Here is a 17,834-nt window from a genome sequence, read left to right on the forward strand (position 1 = left end):
GGTTGTGTATTAGAATCGAACAACAGTAAACCTGAAGATGGCCCATAAATTGAGCCGAAAACGTTAGTTGTGGGTAATAAATATATGTTTCTCAGCAAGAAGGTGTGTTTGATGTATCTAATATTTCATAATTCAGCAATATTCCATGCAGCTGGAAAAAAATTTCTTTTTGCAGATCTGTGTAGTAAATAAAGGGATTTTTAAACCCTTTTAGTTAATGCAAGACAGAATATCGGCATATATATCTCTGGAATTTAAATAGTATTACACTCGCCGCCACCGTCCGACTCGACGGAATAAGTCACGACCCGCGTTTCACCGCCCGCAGAAAACAATGAAGTGCAGTAATATCGTCCGAAGTCGAGCCAACCGACATTCGTAAATTTATTTCTTAAATTAACAAAAATTATTTTAGCAATTTCAAATAAAGAACTTTTAAACTTAAAGAAGAAAGTAAAATTTTAAAAATTATCGAAGGACGCACGAGATAGCGCGCTTAGTCTTTCGTCTGAAATTCAGAGATTTTACCGAGTTTTCGACCTAGCAATTCACCACATCATAACCCGTCATTCATAATTACACACGCAGTCTAGTCAATAAGTTCTCGGACTCGCACGGACGGGAAACAAAGCCACTAAACTTTTTACTAATAAAAGGAATCGTCAGGCAAGTCCATCTTTCGACGTACGCCCCATTTTGCCCCACACGCTCTCTCCGGCAGAAACAGCGGTAATAGTTGATATTTACTGAATGGGCCCGTTTTTTCTAATTTTGCTCTCTTTAGACACCTCTCTAATAGACGTGTCCTAAACAAATTTCTATCCGCAAAGTTTACTTTACGAGAGAAGAGAAACTTACTGTGAGAAGACGCATATGACGTCACCTTCCGTCAGATCGTAATCCAAACCGCCGACGAACACCCAAGGACTTTTCTGGTAGATCTTGTGCCACGAACAACTGGCGTTAATGCCTAACTGAATTTCCCTTTCGTTTAACTTAGTTATGTTCTTTACATTTCTGTAATAAGATGATATTGCGTCGTTCAAACGACTTCTCAAGCAATTAAGCAACAAACTACAACTTACGTCATAGGATTCATGGCTCTTCTTTCGTTTCCAAACACTCGTCAAAACAATCGACTGCGTGCCGCCATTTGTAATACTCTCGTAAACGATGCACCTCCTATTCCGGAAGTAGACGAGAATAAGCGATCGCTTTGACTTATTTTTTTTTTTATATTTAAAACGAAAAGTTATTAATAAAAACTATAAAAATAATTTTATACTCTTTTCAAACGTATTACTCACTAATAAAATGATATTTATTAATGAGTTAGAAAAAGCGCTTAAAAAACGAATTCGGTTATTTCACGGGCAATAAAAACATAAAGTTTGATAAAAGTAATAAAGTGAGTTGCTTAAAGTAATAAAATAGTACGAGAGATAAAAAATATATTATCGCGACTCGTATAAGCGAACAATGTTTGTTTAATTAGGAAAGTTCTATTATTACAATTTCATTTATTCATTTTAATTAACTCGTTAAATGACGTAGCGATACTGCCGATATAATAATCAATTTATACGTAGACAATGATTTTATACGCCGGAAGGTAAAATATTTACGAATAAAAAACGTACGCGGGCGAAATTCAGGCTAATTTCTGTCCAAATTCCTTCGTTTTGAAAACGAAGGAATTTGGACAGAGTGCGCGATTTAGTCGCCATCTGGTGATATATTTAATAATTAAAGGGATTACATCTATAAGAAGAAAAAATTACTTGTCTAATTCTAATTACAAGTATAAAACGGCTTAAAAGTAGATCGAACAATGCGAAACACGGCGACAAAAAAGAAATAATCCGGGTCATCGGCCGAACATAAGGAAACGCATTCTATGGAATACTTTATCGGTTTCCGGGAGGAAACATCCCGCCTGACATCGGGATTTCCGATTTGAATTTTTATTGGCCAGGACGCGATGTCTTTTAGCAAATTTGGTTAACANTTTCATTTATTCATTTTAATTAACTCGTTAAATGACGTAGCGATACTGCCGATATAATAATCAATTTATACGTAGACAATGATTTTATACGCCGGAAGGTAAAATATTTACGAATAAAAAACGTACGCGGGCGAAATTCAGGCTAATTTCTGTCCAAATTCCTTCGTTTTGAAAACGAAGGAATTTGGACAGAGTGCGCGATTTAGTCGCCATCTGGTGATATATTTAATAATTAAAGGGATTACATCTATAAGAAGAAAAAATTACTTGTCTAATTCTAATTACAAGTATAAAACGGCTTAAAAGTAGATCGAACAATGCGAAACATGGCGACAAAAAAAAAATAATCCGGGTCATCGGCCGAACATAAGGAAACGCATTCTATGGAATACTTTATCGGTTTCCGGGAGGAAACATCCCGCCTGACATCGGGATTTCCGATTTGAATTTTTATTGGCCAGGACGCGATGTCTTTTAGCAAATTTGGTTAACACAGAATTACAAAAACACAAGAAAGTCTGCCAGACGAGGTGCAGAAAACGAAGGATGCGGAAGATCGGCGATGCCCACGAAACGCGAAACGAGATTGTCTTTGGCAGAAACTTTCTAAGGGAATCTGGTCCCTATTTAGGATATAAACGCGTGAATAAAATCCGGAAAACTGCACGTCGGTGGGGTGCAATCGGATACAAAAATATTACGAAGAGATTAAATTTGAATAATTTACAAAATTATTAAATTTCGGCCGAAACTGGATAATTTTTTAAAATTACGCTTGTAAATCCAAAATCATCACCGAAAAAAGGGGATTTTCGATAGAAATCCCGTCTCGATGTAACATCCGTCTTTCCGACCGGATCCGCTTAATGATATTGCATAAGCGTTGCAATATCATTAAGCGTTAAAGAGAAAAAGAAAGTTTTCTGTCGGTGTTTATCGATTTAACGACATAACCACTTACCACCCCGTTATAAAGAGTTAAACGAACGGCCATGTCGGTGGAGCGTCGACGGATCTCCCTCCGGGTAAGTGTCTAATAATTCGTCGTAACGTTTAGAAATTCCTCTTATAGCCAATGACGTTCGCAACATAAAATGCAATTTTTTCGCAATTTTTTTATACAACATAAAATGACCTTTCGATAAGCGTGCGTGCCAAACAGTAGAAGTAGACGAAAGCATTGCTTATAATTAGTCCTTTGGATAAATTTATATACAAACATATTATTTGATAAAAACCTTTCTACAATCCTATTAAAATACAAAGGAAACACGGCGATTTCGCCTTCCGTCGTTAAATGTGGCAAGAGTCGATTTTCCTGTTTGCGTCATTTTGTCCTTGAACAATTGTATATTTATTTCTGGTCGAAAGAACGTTCGGATGACTGTCCGTAGTAAAACGGGCGAAGTTAAATAACTTAATTCTTAATCTTATAAAAAGAATTGAAGCGATGTAGGTCTATTTCGCTCTTTATAAAGACACATTCCCCCGTCGGTATCGCGTAAATTTTCTTGTTTTTAAGAGTAAATTGGTAAGTTTTCGTCCATACGGAATAACAAGTAAATGAAAAATGAATATTAAAATATATTGTCTAGTTAATTGTCGTGTAACGGTGTAAAGGTACGCGTAGAAATTCCGGTGGATGTCCTATTTACATAAATGTATTTGAAGGTTTGTTTGTCGTCCGTATATGCGTAACGTAAAGTTAAGATTTTGCCCGTAAGATGGAAAAAAAAATTATCGATTTTTATAAAAATACTGTATCGAAGAAAATGGCCCGGGATTATGGACAATTACTACGTAGATATCGGCAGAAACTATTGTGGGACCATAATATGGCTGTAAGGACATCTGTCAGTATCTCTAGACTACTTAGAAAACACTGAAGTTGGTTCAAAACGAGCGAGAAGTGCCAACAGAATCCTATTAGTAAACAATGACCAGAACTTCCTCAAATTTGGCACGCGTCGAAACGTAATCCTTCTCGTCACCAACGTCGCGCCAATTACGATTAAAATCATTAGATCCCTCCACGTTATGCTCTTTCGCGTTAGCATTTGACGATAGACCTAACGCAGCGCCAGATCCAATAGGTGCGAGGCCCGATTGAATTTTTTTGCGGGGCCCCTCTAACTTTAAATAACAAAATTAATTAACAGTTAATTTACATATTGAAATATGTTGTTATATCTATATCTATATATATAAATGGACGTGTGTGTCCCTATATTTCACTTTTCCGCCAAAACTACACATCACACATAAATGGTGTTTGTATGTGGTAGTAACCCCGAGTCTCCTCTATTCGTGCACTATGGTGGTTGCGTCTCGATAGCTATAAGGGTGCGGAAGATATGGGGCTGAAAGTGGTTGAAAGTGGTTCTCTATTTCGAATTTTATGTTCAAATTTGTTCGAATTTGAATTCGAACATAAAATTCGAATATTGGTTCGATTATAGAAGTATTGTAAACGTTCCAGAAACGTTGAAAATAGTTCGTTTGACTTGACGTGAACAGGAGACGTTTAGAAATAGAATCGAGTACAGGTCTCTAATTAGGGACCTAATTCTTGCATTCTGTGAAAACGGGTAAAATTGGCTATAATGTAATTATCTTAATCTTCACTATCGTTGCTTTTTAAAAACCCAGCGAAGCGGGTCCTTGCAGCTAGTTTTTAATAATAATATACCTAGATATTTATTTTTGTAACGTGTACTATTTTTTAATATATAAATTTTGATGCGCTGCGGGGCCCGTTCAAGAGCGGGGCCCGATTGGCACAAATCGCTCCAATCGCCTCAAACCGGCTCTGACCTAATACGGAGTGTTGCAAACTCCAAATGCGAATTTGAAGCGATTTACCTCGAGATAGACGAAATTGTATTTTTACACCGACCGTACGAAAAACACTTTCATTTCGATTCTATTTCTGCTGTTTAATTGAATTTCGTCTGCCATTGCCAACGACAGTTTGTAATGTATTGCCAAGCTTTACTTTTCCAGTGTACTGCATTACATAGCCCTTTGGACCTTGTACGAAATTCTTCGATACAGTAGTATATTTCTTCCCGACTTTACATCGATTCCAACAAATTAGAAGCTGTGGTGCGAGGAAAATCGGAATGTAAAAACGTCCAGCAATATCTTCTAAGTATAGGCTAATTGAAGTCGGTAGCCATCTGGTTACAATTACAGTAAAAATACAAATTAATACCCGTTCAGAATCGTTCTCTTCGGCATTTCACCCCTTTATAACAAATTAAATGGAAGTTTTCTTTGCAGAATGCCAGGGAAATAAAAGTGAAAAACCTGTTGAACCTGCTGTTGTGTATCGCTTTGGCTCAGTGTTGCACCGAGTTCTTGAGCAGATGGAAGAATGTCCCGTGTCCCAGGTTTGTTCTACGGGACACCAGAACCGATTGTCTTCTAGGCGAAAACGTTTTTGTCGCTGTTAGCGTCGACTATCTTTTCATCGATTGCTACGGAGCGGATCCGGATCGTCGGATCTTCCGGTGTTTGCAACAAACAGAAGACCTTAATTTAGTAATGCGCAATTGTTATTCCCGAAATTTTAGTTTGAGTGAATTTTTATCTGGACTCGTCATACGCAATTTGCAAATTGCATTTACCACAATCGAACCGAATTATCAAAGTTTGCACTTTGAAAAGCTGCCATTTGTCAGAAACGTATCCCTGTCCGGAATAAAAACCGCAGGAACATTCGACCTGACGTTCGATTTCCAACCCGTCATCTACTCGCTACAAATTTTCGAATATAATTTCACCTCCTTTCACCAGCCACCATTTAAAAATCTGACAAATCTGCCAATTCTGAAAATAGTATATGGAAATCTACAGCGTGTTCAAGTGGAGCTACTCCAAGAGTTGAGAAATCTCAGAATACTAACCTTGTACAATAACAGATTAAGAGACATTCCACGTGGATTCTTTAAAAATCTCACATTGTTAACATATTTAGATTTATCCGATAATCAAATCGAGAACTTCTGGGAAGATATCTTTTCCGATCTCTTCAGCCTAGAAATACTTCGGATCAAAAACAATAAACTGACGGTTCTTCCGGAAAATTTGCTCTCCTCCCTCACTCAGTTAATCGGTCTCGAAATAAGTGGAAATACAGAAATAAAAAACTTACCCAAAGGATTCTTAAGAGGCTTGACACGCTTAGAACTATTTTGGGCATCCGGATGCTCTTTGGAACGTCTGGAGGAATCTTTATTTTCAGACACCACCTCCTTGATAGACTTCTTCGTAGATTTTAATAACATTACACTTCTACCGGAAGCACTGTTTAATAACACGGAACATTTGAGTCGTTTGTTTATGACTGGAAATAAATTATCGACTTTGCCACCGCGTGTATTTTCTAACTTAAAGAGAATCGGATCATTAGACTTATCGTACAACAGACTGAACAGTTTACATAAAGATATCTTCAAGCGCTTATCAACACTGGCAATATTGCGGTTATCCGATAACGATTTGTCCTCCTTGCACGAAGATACACTTCTACCTCTTTTGAATTTGAGGATCATCGATCTATCGAATAACAACTTCGAACGTTTACCCGCAAAATATCCTTTTGGTTCTAGCAATTATTTGCAAAGTGTAAACATCAGCAACTCGAATCTGAGGACTTTTCCTAATATTGATTGGTCGAATAACAACCTGACTGAAATCGATCTATCCCACAATCAATTTCGGCAAGTCACTCTACCCGTGTTTACCAAGAAACGTACCAAAATATTGCTCAACGACAACAATATCTCCACTATCTACATCGATTATAAACAGTATTCTAACAGTTATCCCGTGTATAATGTCACAGGAAATGTCATCGAGTGCGACTGTCGAATCAGACAATTCTTGCGATTTCTTCACTCTGACGAAAACGCCGTCCGCATTTTTCCAGATTCCAGTATCCTGAGATGCAATGGACGTTCCGAAAGGAAACTTACAGAAATTTGGCCAATTTACAGTGTCTGTCCGCGGAAAGAGGGATGTCCTTCGTTTTGCGATTGTTACCTGACACTAGAAAGACGAACTGCAATCGATTGTTCTCGTAGAAATTTGTCTAATTCACCCGCGAATCTTCCTACAAATGCAACATTCGTCTTTCTGAACGACAACCACATTGCCAATTTGTCCGAAGTGGACGGGACTACGTGGAAAAACGTCACCCATCTCTATCTTAGTAACAATTCTCTGACGTCACTGAACGATTGGGTCGTTCCGGAAAATCTCCGCTATTTGGCTCTGGATGGAAACAAGTTGTCGGATTTGCCCCCTTCTGTGATGAAGCGCGTGGAAGATTCGTCGAACTTCAGCATCTTTCTTTCCAAAAACGAGTGGAAATGCGATTGTCACTCTGTCCGTTTCAAGAAGTGGTTTACGCGAAATTTGCTTAAGATCCGCGATTCCGAGAACGTAACCTGTCAAAGAGTCAATAGAGTTAACAACTCCGTAACACACGAACTAATTGAAAGTATACCGCTGGACGTGTTCTGTCTAAAGGAACCCGTGTGGCCATTATGGCAAATAATCGTTCTTACAGTTTCGGTAGCGTTGGTATTGACGTCATCAGTTCTCGTAGTTGTCTGTTACCATTACAGACTCGCTATATTGGCCTTTCTGTACAGTCGAGGCGTGTACTTGCCCTGTTGCTACAGGGTCCTCGACGAGGAGGAAAACAAGTACGACGCTTTTGTGTGTTATAATAGTTCCGATTCTGTCTTAACCATGGAGATGGTGGATCGACTGGAACCCACTTATCGCCTTTGTATTCACGAACGTGATTGGTTGGCGGGTAGCCCTATTAGCGAGAACATCGTGCATTCTGTACTTAACAGTAGAAGGACGGTGATATTGTTGTCTCGACAGTTCCTGGACAGCATGTGGTTCAGTGTGGAGTTTCGTGTGGCTTACAACAGGATGATGGAAGACCAAGCTTATCGTTTGGTTTTGGTTTTGGTGGAAGAATTGGAGAATTGGAAGGAGCTGGAGGACGATCTTCGTCGTTTGCTTTCGACGAGAACTTACTTGAAGTGGGGAGAGAAATGGTTCTGGGAAAAGTTGAAATATATTCTTCGCAAACAATAGTTGATAAAAGCAATTGGCTGGCTACTGTTAAAAGAATGGAGCCAAGTTGTTACTTGTTTCGTGATTTGTCTGCGATTTTCCGCTACATTGTCAGTGTTGTTAGTGATACCGAACACAATAAAGACGATGAATCGAAAATTTTATGTCATTTTTATATTTTTGGTTTTTTTTTTTTTATTTCGTAAGTTTACAAGTTAAAGTTAAAATAATTGAATGATGAATGAGACGGTAGTGATACTTAAATGGTACTAATATTGCTGTACAAGGGCGTAGTCAGGATTTTCTCCAGGGGGAGGCAAAAATAAGATAACGCTGTTTATTATAAAATGGTATTATTTGAACATTTGAAAACGGTAAAAGTAATTAGTTGCAACCAGAACCGCTATAAGCGGGCGTGCAAGGTGTGCACCGCACGCGGGCGGCACTTCCAGGGGGCGGCAAATCGAGCCATCGGTTACGTAATATTCAAAGTCATTGTCATAATACCCACCCGACTTATAGCATAAGAAATGTCTTCGCATGAAGAAAAAAATTCTGACCGGCGCGCAATTATTATATTCTTATTTATATTGTAGCGTTAATGCGCCTCTATTGGCATTTATCAGAATTAAGATGCAATTCGAAACGTCCGTCGGCAGGTTGAAGCATCCGGAGGCGCCCGAAAGCCAAGTATCCATATTCGTGCTCAATGACAGAAGTTGATAGGACTGGCGATAACAGGGAATCCCCACAGAGCTTCCTTCTCAATTTGTACTTGTACGCATTCGAACAGTTCTATTGCATATCAAATTGCAATTATTTTGTTAATAATTTTTCTGACATGGGTCTAAGTATAATTAATGACATTTTAACTTGGTTAGGATTTAAATCTGAAGCTTAAAGACGATTCGAGGAGTGAAACAGACATTGACGGTATTGATTTGTATGATTGAAATCTGTACTTTAAAGTTGCATTTTCCAGAAAACCAGTCTAATGATCCACAAACCCTATTACAATAACTTTTTACTAATGACTTAATATCAACATTTCCGGTGATATTGGTGTCTCGACAGTTCCTGGACAGCATGTGGTTCAGTGTGGAGTTTCGTGTAGCTTACAACAGGATGATGGAAGACCATGCTTATCGTTTAAATATTACTTACATTGCCGGTTTCAGTTGCATTCGGTGAAAGGTTTTTTTAAAGTTGAAAATTATAAAAAACTATTTAAGATCAACAATGTACCAGCAAAGACTAAGTAATTTAGCTATAGTTTTAATTGAACACGAAATCTTAGACAGCTTAGATACAAGAAAATTGATAGCAGATTTCGCAAACAAAAAGGCAAGAAAAGTTAAATTTCTGCAAATACAGTAGAGCCTCGATTATCCGACCTAATTGGGGACTGGGGTTGGTCGGATAATTGAAAGGGCGGATAACCGAAAAGTATGAAAAAATTCATTATTAATGTAGTATATTATTATATCCATGTCCNATATTCTAATATACAATAGCAATTTTTTTTTGTTTTTTTCCACGTGTAGTATAGAAAATTATAATAAGATACATAATGCGGTTATAATAAAATATTGTGCGATTATTTTCATATAATTAAAATTAATATTTATTTATTTTTTAGAGAATACGAGGGAAGCGGCGCTTCCAACGCTTCTAATGACAGCACGCCACTGATTAAGCCAAGTTGTTACTTGTTTCGTGATTTGTCCGCGATTTTAAGCCACATTGTCGGTTTTGTTAGTGATACCGAACACAATAAACACGTTGTATAGAAAATCGTGATGTCACGCCCCTATTTCTCTTCCTTTTACGTATCGTAAATTTAAAGCTAAAATAATTGAATGATGAATGAGACGGCCGTGGTACTAAAATGAGTCAGGATTTTCTCCAGGGGGAGGCAATAATAGGATAACGTTATTTATTAAAAAATGGTTTTATTTGAACATTTGAAAACGCTAAAAAATAATTAGTTTCAACGCTATTCGAACCTACCTAAATCTTATTTCTGCACTAGCCTACGGGAATTCTTTTTAAATCTTGTAAAAATTTGGCACATTTCTTCGGCATTTGACACATTTCTTCTTTTCCATCGGTTGTACCAAAGTTCAGCTTCAATCGTTCAAATTGTAGCAACTACAAAAAATTGTAGTTTTTTTTTTAAAATCCTCATACGTCATATCAAGCCATACGCGAGGGTGCAATGTAAACGATCAGAATGCGGACAAGTTCTTTTCGGAAAAACGCTGTTTCGGAGACATCATTAATGAATCTATGTACGGAATAATTAGTGATCTTCTCCAAACTGTAGGAGTCTGCCGATGGATTCGCTCGATGTTTCTGATGGCTACGCCCTTGTTGCTGTACAGAAGTCGAGAGGAAAAAACAACTGGTTAAATTTCCGAATATATAAGTAGTGTACACCTTATAAGCGGCATAAATTTAAATAACATTTATTTCTTTCGTTCTTGTTCGGGTCACGTTCGAATTTTTCCAAAACATTGGTTCGATTTAACTATTCGCTCGGGTCGGGATGACGCCAGTCAGTTTTTGAAAGAATTGACAAATTCGGATTACGCACGCGGGGACTTTCGCCTTTTTTTCCGTGGAAAAATGCTATAATTACAGGAAAAAAGAGAGAAAAAATTAATTTTCCGTTCGTTTGTCAAGCGTAAATTAACTTATGTTTTTTAGTTTTTGCAGCGAGAGCGAAAGAAATAAATATTAGTTTAGAAGTACTGTATTAAAACCTGTATCTCGCTCAACCTCGAGTGCGTTTTCTAGTCATTAACAATGTGATCTGTTAATACGCATTTAAATGAGAAAGTTTAATTTAACTAATTACATATTCTGTACATCGAATTCCAAATAAAACCATCTTTACGCCAATCTCTCTTTCTCGTAACAAAACACGGAAAAATATTCTAATCGCGTTCAATTGGATTCTCCCAGGTTTTGCAAATCTCCGTGTTTCGAGATCCCCGAATCCCCCGAAAAGTGAAAAATTCCACGTACGTGTATAGACGTCTCCCCCGTTGAATATCTGGTAATAGGTAAAGATTAAGAAACGAAATTCTACACGGTAACTTCCATATACGGGCTATCGAGGCTATTAAATTTTAGAGTCGAGTGTCGTATCTCCTAGGCTGGCACTTAAAATTTTATTCGCTGTTGGCATCTATCTGTTTATTATTTAGCGCTAACTTGTAGTCTGCCTAGGCAATGCTTAGGGGGACTTAGGCTTTAGAGGGACCAAGGGCGCCGATGACGGCATCTCGGAGGGAAATGGAGAATCTAATATACACCCAGTTGCTCTTTTATTTACGTCTAGTTAATTTAGATGATACTTCCTTTTATCTACAGTTACAAATAATCAATTAATGCTAAAGTTCATAATAACTATAATTCCGAACACTAAGAACTCTAGCCAACAATGCCGGCACCACTTCTCCGTCTCCTGCAGCGGTCATAAAAAATTCCAAGTAAAACGTCTTATTTAGCACGGAAATTAATGCGATAATAAAAGTTCAACGTAAATATTACGTCACAGATAATACTTCCAACGACCGACGCACCGAAAACAAATCACCGATGCAAACGGCGGAATGGAAACAGACGTGTTGGACTGCAGTACTGTATTTTATAATTACATACCGTACGTAGTGGCCACATAATTGTACCGTACAGTACAAACTATTAATACTTTACAGGCTGGAACGTGTTCGAGTAAAATAGATATGTTCGGAAAGTGACACGTTTTACTTTCGTTTCAGATGATGCAGAAAATCTTCTTGGTTCAATTGGTGTTCCTTTGCACGGCAGTACAGGGATGGTTCTNGAGTCTTCTATTCCAACAACAACCGCCAACACATTTCGGGCATCTGTACGGCCACTGTCGACATCAGGGACTTGTATTCGTACGGTATCATCAATTTGAGGAAAAGGAAATGGCGAAGAATTTGGCGACAGACTGTCGCCTCTCCGTCGACATCGGCTTCTCGGGTGTCATTTCGACCTCTACCAAAACTTATCTGTGTTTGTCGACATACGCCGGCGATTGTTCGAATGTATAATAATTTAACTAAATATTCGGTCTTTCACCGATGTATTTTGTATGTGTCGACATTCACCGGAGAATATCGACATTCACTAATTTCGGTCTTTCACAGTAACATATATAAAAGACTGTTTTTCTAAGTAATCTAGAATCTAGCTGCAAGGACCCGCTTCGCTGGGTTTTTAAAAAGTAACGATAGTGAAGATTAAGATAATTACATTATAGCCAATCTTACCCGTTTTCTATTTCTATGGTCCCGATTCGATTTCTGAACGTCTCCTGTTCACGTCAAGTCAAACGAACTATTTTCAACGTTTCTGGAACGTTTACAATCGTTCTATAATCGAACCAATATTCGAATTTTATGATCGAATTTAATTCGAACAAATTCGAATAAAAAATTCGAAATAGAAAGCCACTTTCAACCACTTTCAAGCCCACATCTCCCGCACCCTTATAGCTATCGAGACGCAACCACCCCTATGCACGAATGAAGACTTGGGGCTACTACCACATACAAACACCATTCATGTGCTATGTGTAGTTTTGGCGGAAAAGTGAAATATAGGGACACGCACGTCCATTTATATATAGATAAAAATGGACGTGTGTGTTACTATATTTCACTTTTCAGCCAAAACTACACATAGCACATGAATGGTGTTTGTATGTGGTAGTAGCCCCGAGTGCACTATGGTGATTGCGTTTCGATTGCTATAAGGGTGCGGGAGATATGGGCTTGAAAGTGGTCGAAAGTGGAAGATTTTCTATTTCGATTTTAACGAACCAATTCGAATTCGAAAATTTTTAATCTTCACTATCGTTACTTTTTGCCTAGCGAAGCGGGTCCTTGCAGCTAGTCATTAATAAATTTATGTACAGAATAATTAGTGATCTTCTCCAAACTCCCTAGGAGTCTGCCGATAGACTCGCTCGATGTGTCTGACGTTTTATGACTCGCGGCATATTTAAATCTATTCCGAGATGCTCGGCGTTTGTTTCGGCCTCTGTTATGACACTTTTACTTTCGACAACCGCATTTCCACGATATTTTCTCACCATATCTGTGACGTTTTTAATACGATTCGCGCATCGAAGTAAGTGCGATTGCAACGTTTAAATGGGGAACAGAAGGAACTGAAACTTTAATAATGCAAAAGTTATTTTTAATAATATCTGGTAACGCTAGACTCAATTTTATTTTAAGTAATTATTGCAAAAATCTACAAAAGTAAATAAAACTACGCATCCTGTAGACCTAGATCTTGTGGTACGAAACTTTTCTAAAGATGTAGGGGAACATCGCCCGGAACGATACAAATTTTGGCCAATGAAGCGAAGATCGCGTTGAAAATTCTTTCGGTGAAGCCGGAAAAGTTACGCAACTCGCTGCTGGATCTTTTGCGCTTTAAATCAATTCGTGCAATATAAAATATTGAACGTTAATACGAAAAATGTAAAACAGTAAAAGAACCTAACGCAGCATTAAATTAATTTACCCTTTTATATTAACAAACATTTATACTAAAGTCTTCCTATTTGACTTAAGTCTTTGATACAGCATTTCTTTATAATCGAGTAGTTGCCCGGCAACACAAACACCGAAATCGGCGAAACGAGCTAAATTGTAATCTGACTACGCAAGGTTTAGGGGGACTCGATGCTAAGGGCGCAGTGGCGTAACGTAGTGGGAGCGGCAGGGGCGGCACTTTTAGGGGACGGCAAAATTTCACATTAAATAATAATAATATCTTGTAAAAATTTGAACCATTTCATTTTATATTTTTGTCGCACCTACGATTCGGACCGATTGAAATGAGCGAGGAATTTTTCATTACTTATCCCGTGAAAAAACTGAATTTTAGTCTTTTAAACTGAGATATCTAAATAAGGGGAGGCGAAATTTTCCTCCGCCCCGGGCGGCTGACACCCACGCTACGCCACTTAAAGTGCGCGTATCACGGGGCATCTCGGAGGGAAAAGGAGAATGTAATATACACCAACTTGTTCTTTTACTTACGCATAGTTAGTTTAAATGATACCTCTTTTTAGCAACAGTTACAAATAATCAATTAATGCTAAAGTTCATAATAACTATAATTCCGAACACTAAGAACTCTAGCCAACAATGCCGGCACCACTTCTCCGTCTCCTGCAGCGGTCATAAAAAATTCCAAGTAAAACGTCTTATTTAGCACGGAAATTAATGCGATAATAAAAGTTCAACGTAAACATTACGTCACAGATAATACTTCCAACGACCGACGCACCGAAAACAAATCACCGATGCAAACGGCGGAATGGAAACAGACGTGTTGGACTGCAGTACTGTATTTTATAATTACATACCGTACGTAGTGGCCACATAATTGTACCGTACAGTACAAACTATTAATACTTTACAGGCTGGAACGTGTTCGAGTAAAATAGATATGTTCGGAAAGTGACACGTTTTACTTTCGTTTCAGATGATGCAGAAAATCTTCTTGGTTCAATTGGTGTTCCTTTGCACGGCAGTACAGGGGTGGTTCTTCGTCAGCGACCGATTTGGTTTCATTACTCAAAGAGTGAATCGAAGGGTAGAATGCGGATCGAACGTTACTTCTTACATCAGCGACTACGACAGTGCCATTCACGTGGTGTGTCGAGGAAACACTTTCGACGCCGAACAGATTCGTGTGTGCACTAATTTTACTCACTTCGCTTCCGTGGTGTTAAGAGAATGCCTCCTTCCCTCTTCCGACGTCGGAACTTCCCTGGGAGATAAAAGTGTTCGGCATTTCTTTTTGATTTCCGAAGACGTTCCACCGAATTCGCGTGTCACCATCAAGAACCTACCGAATCTCCGCCACATCACTTTATACTATATGCAAAACGTCACGTACACTTTACTGGAGTTACGCAACGTAGAAAGAATCAATGTGTTGCGCGTGATGACGGAAAAATTTCCGAAGGCATTACTCAACGGTCTTCCCTCGTTAAAACAAATTTACGTAGTCTTAGGAAGAATAAGAAGTTTTCCAGAAGATGCATTTCGTGGTTTGAGTAGACTCAAATCTTTATACCTCTTCGACAATCGTTTAGAGGATCTTCCGGAAACTCTTTTCTACGAATTGAAATCTCTAGAGGAACTTAATTTATCCAGAAACTTGCTTACCGTTCTTCCTCCCGCTATATTTAGAGGCTTGACGAGTCTTAAAAAGCTGTTTTTGAACGATAATCGCTTAAATACTCTTCCCCCTTCCTTGTTTGCAGATAATTTTAATTTGGTCGTTCTGAACATGGACAGCAACAGCTTCGGTTCTCTACCGGAAATGCTATTGCAAAACGTCTCGCAATTACTGTCTTTCTTTGCTTGCGACTGCAATATCAGTGAATTGCCACCGAAGATATTTTCCTCTTGTTATGACTTATACAAAGTTCGAATATGCGGAAATCGAATCGATCGTTTACACCCTGATTTGTTTGAAAATAACCCGTATATTGAACAAATAGATTTACACAACAACCGATTGCACGAATTACCTTCCACCGTGTTCAGTAGAAACACACGGCTGTCGAAACTGGATTTAAGCAATAATCTTCTGACCAAAATTCCATTCGAAGTGTTTGACGACATTCAAAATATTGAAGTATTGTCTTTAACGGGAAACAGAATAACGAAGATAGAAGAGGGAAAGTTTGAAATTTTGAAGAATCTGAAAGTATTGTATCTGGATGAAAATCCTCTGGGCTCTTTACCGAGTCCGAGACCGTTCGGAAGATTGCCCAGTTTGACAGAATTGGCGCTTTCCAACGCCTCCTTCACAGAGTTTCCCCGAATCGACTGGACTGCGTATAACATCGCGCGGCTCAGTTTGACACAAAATCGTCTGTCGATTCTTCGCACCGAAGACCTCCCTCCGGATAATCACTCTGTAATTTTATTGATGGACAATGACATCACCACAGTCGCGGGAAAAATTACCAGGAATATGAATAACGTCACTCTCTTTGGAAACCCCTTCCGGTGTGACTGCGCTTTGAGGAATTTCGTCGAAGAAGTTCAGTTTTTGGAAAACTGTCGATCGCTGCTCTGCGATTCTCCTTCTGACTTAAGGAACAAGACTTTCCAGGAATTGATTCCTTCCTACGTGGTGTGTCCCATTGTAGAACATTGCCCACCGAAGTGCCGCTGTTACTTATATAAAGGCTTTTCGGTGATAGTAAATTGTTCCTTCTCCAATATTTCCCACGCTCCTGCAATACTTCCCGAAAACACCACAATCGTTCACCTGGAACACAACTCTCTTTCCGCAATAAAAATTACAGACAGTTGGTCTGGAGTGGATGAACTGTACTTGGATTACAATCGTTTAAATCCCTCCGAGCATTGGAGATTTCCTTCTTCGTTGAAATTTCTCACTCTTCGATACAATAGTCTACAAGATTTTCCTGCAAAATTTTTGCAATACGTAAGTGATTCTTCTTACATTCGAGTGGATATTAGAAACAACGCATTTTGGTGCAATTGTTCTTTCAAACCCTTTAAATTGTGGTTGAATCGCAACGTTCATAAGATAGTGGAAGCCGAAGAGGTAAAGTGCAGTAGATTGTTGTCGGAGAACAACACCGTTGTCGTGCCTTCCATATTGAATTTTCCGGATGATGCGTTTTGTTTGCCTCCTTCGATGGTAACGAACGTTCCTATAATCGTTTCCGGTTTCGTTGTCTGTCTGTTAGGAATATTAACAATGGTGTTCGCTTTCTTCTTTCTGAAGTACAGAAACACCATCTTGGCTTACGTGTACGTGCATTTTCCTTTGTTGTACTGCTGCAAGATTTCCGAACTGGACAAAGATAAAGCGTTCGATGCCTTCATTTCTTATTCCGGCATTGACAGAGACATCATCATGTGTTTGTTGGAAGAACTGGAAGATAATGCCCCATTCTTTAAGCTGTGCATCCATGAGCGCGATTGGATACCCGGTTATGACGTAATATGTCAGATAGAAGCTTCGATTAGAAACAGCAAGAAGACGATATTGCTCCTGTCCGAAGAATTTCTGAACAGCGTGTGGTGTCAAGCGGAGTTTCAAGCGGCCTTGGTACAGTCCTTGGAGGATAAGATGGAAAGGATAATTTTCGTATTGAAGGATACTTCGGTGTGCGACGTAGTTCCCGCGGATATGCGCGAGTTGCTACTTAGCAGGACCTACCTGGTGTGGGGCGAAAGGTGGTTTTGGGAGAAGTTGAGATACGCCTTACCTCGTTACTCGACTGATAAACCGTTACATCATCGAGTTCACGATGTAGATAGAATGATCGCGGAATTAAGAAGCGAAAGTGTACTTTGATTTGTGATATTATATTTATTTATAACAAATATATTTATAATAATGCGCATAGAATCTTTAGTTTTTAAGGTAAGAAAAATATNCATCATCGAGTTCACGATGTAGATAGAATGATCGCGGAATTAAGAAGCGAAAGTGTACTTTGATTTGTGATATTATATTTATTTATAACAAATATATTTATAATAATGCGCATAGAATCTTTAGTTTTTAAGGTAAGAAAAATATAAAATGAAGTGATATTTTGTATATGGCGTAAAGTTTCAGACCCGAACATTTATAGGCCTATACAAATTGTAATGCAAAACGTCGAGATGCT

General features: G+C 38.5%; 1 protein-coding gene across 1 annotated transcript; it reads left to right on the forward strand.

The window, feature by feature from the left end:
• The first annotated feature begins 2,193 nt into the window (after nt 1–2,193).
• On the forward strand, nt 2,194–17,539 carry LOC111641449. The gene is made up of 4 exons (XM_023387621.1): nt 2,194–3,033; nt 5,291–8,127; nt 8,704–8,797; nt 14,648–17,539. The coding sequence occupies exons 1-4, from the start codon at nt 3,001–3,003 to the stop codon at nt 17,513–17,515; spliced, it is 5,832 nt and encodes a 1,943-aa protein (XP_023243389.1). The 5' UTR covers nt 2,194–3,000; the 3' UTR covers nt 17,516–17,539.
• The last annotated feature ends 295 nt before the right edge of the window (nt 17,540–17,834 follow it).

This window comes from Centruroides sculpturatus, unplaced genomic scaffold, assembly GCF_000671375.1.
Source record: "Centruroides sculpturatus isolate CEXI.00-Female unplaced genomic scaffold, Cexi_2.0 scaffold1490, whole genome shotgun sequence".
NCBI lineage: Eukaryota > Metazoa > Arthropoda > Arachnida > Scorpiones > Buthidae > Centruroides > Centruroides sculpturatus.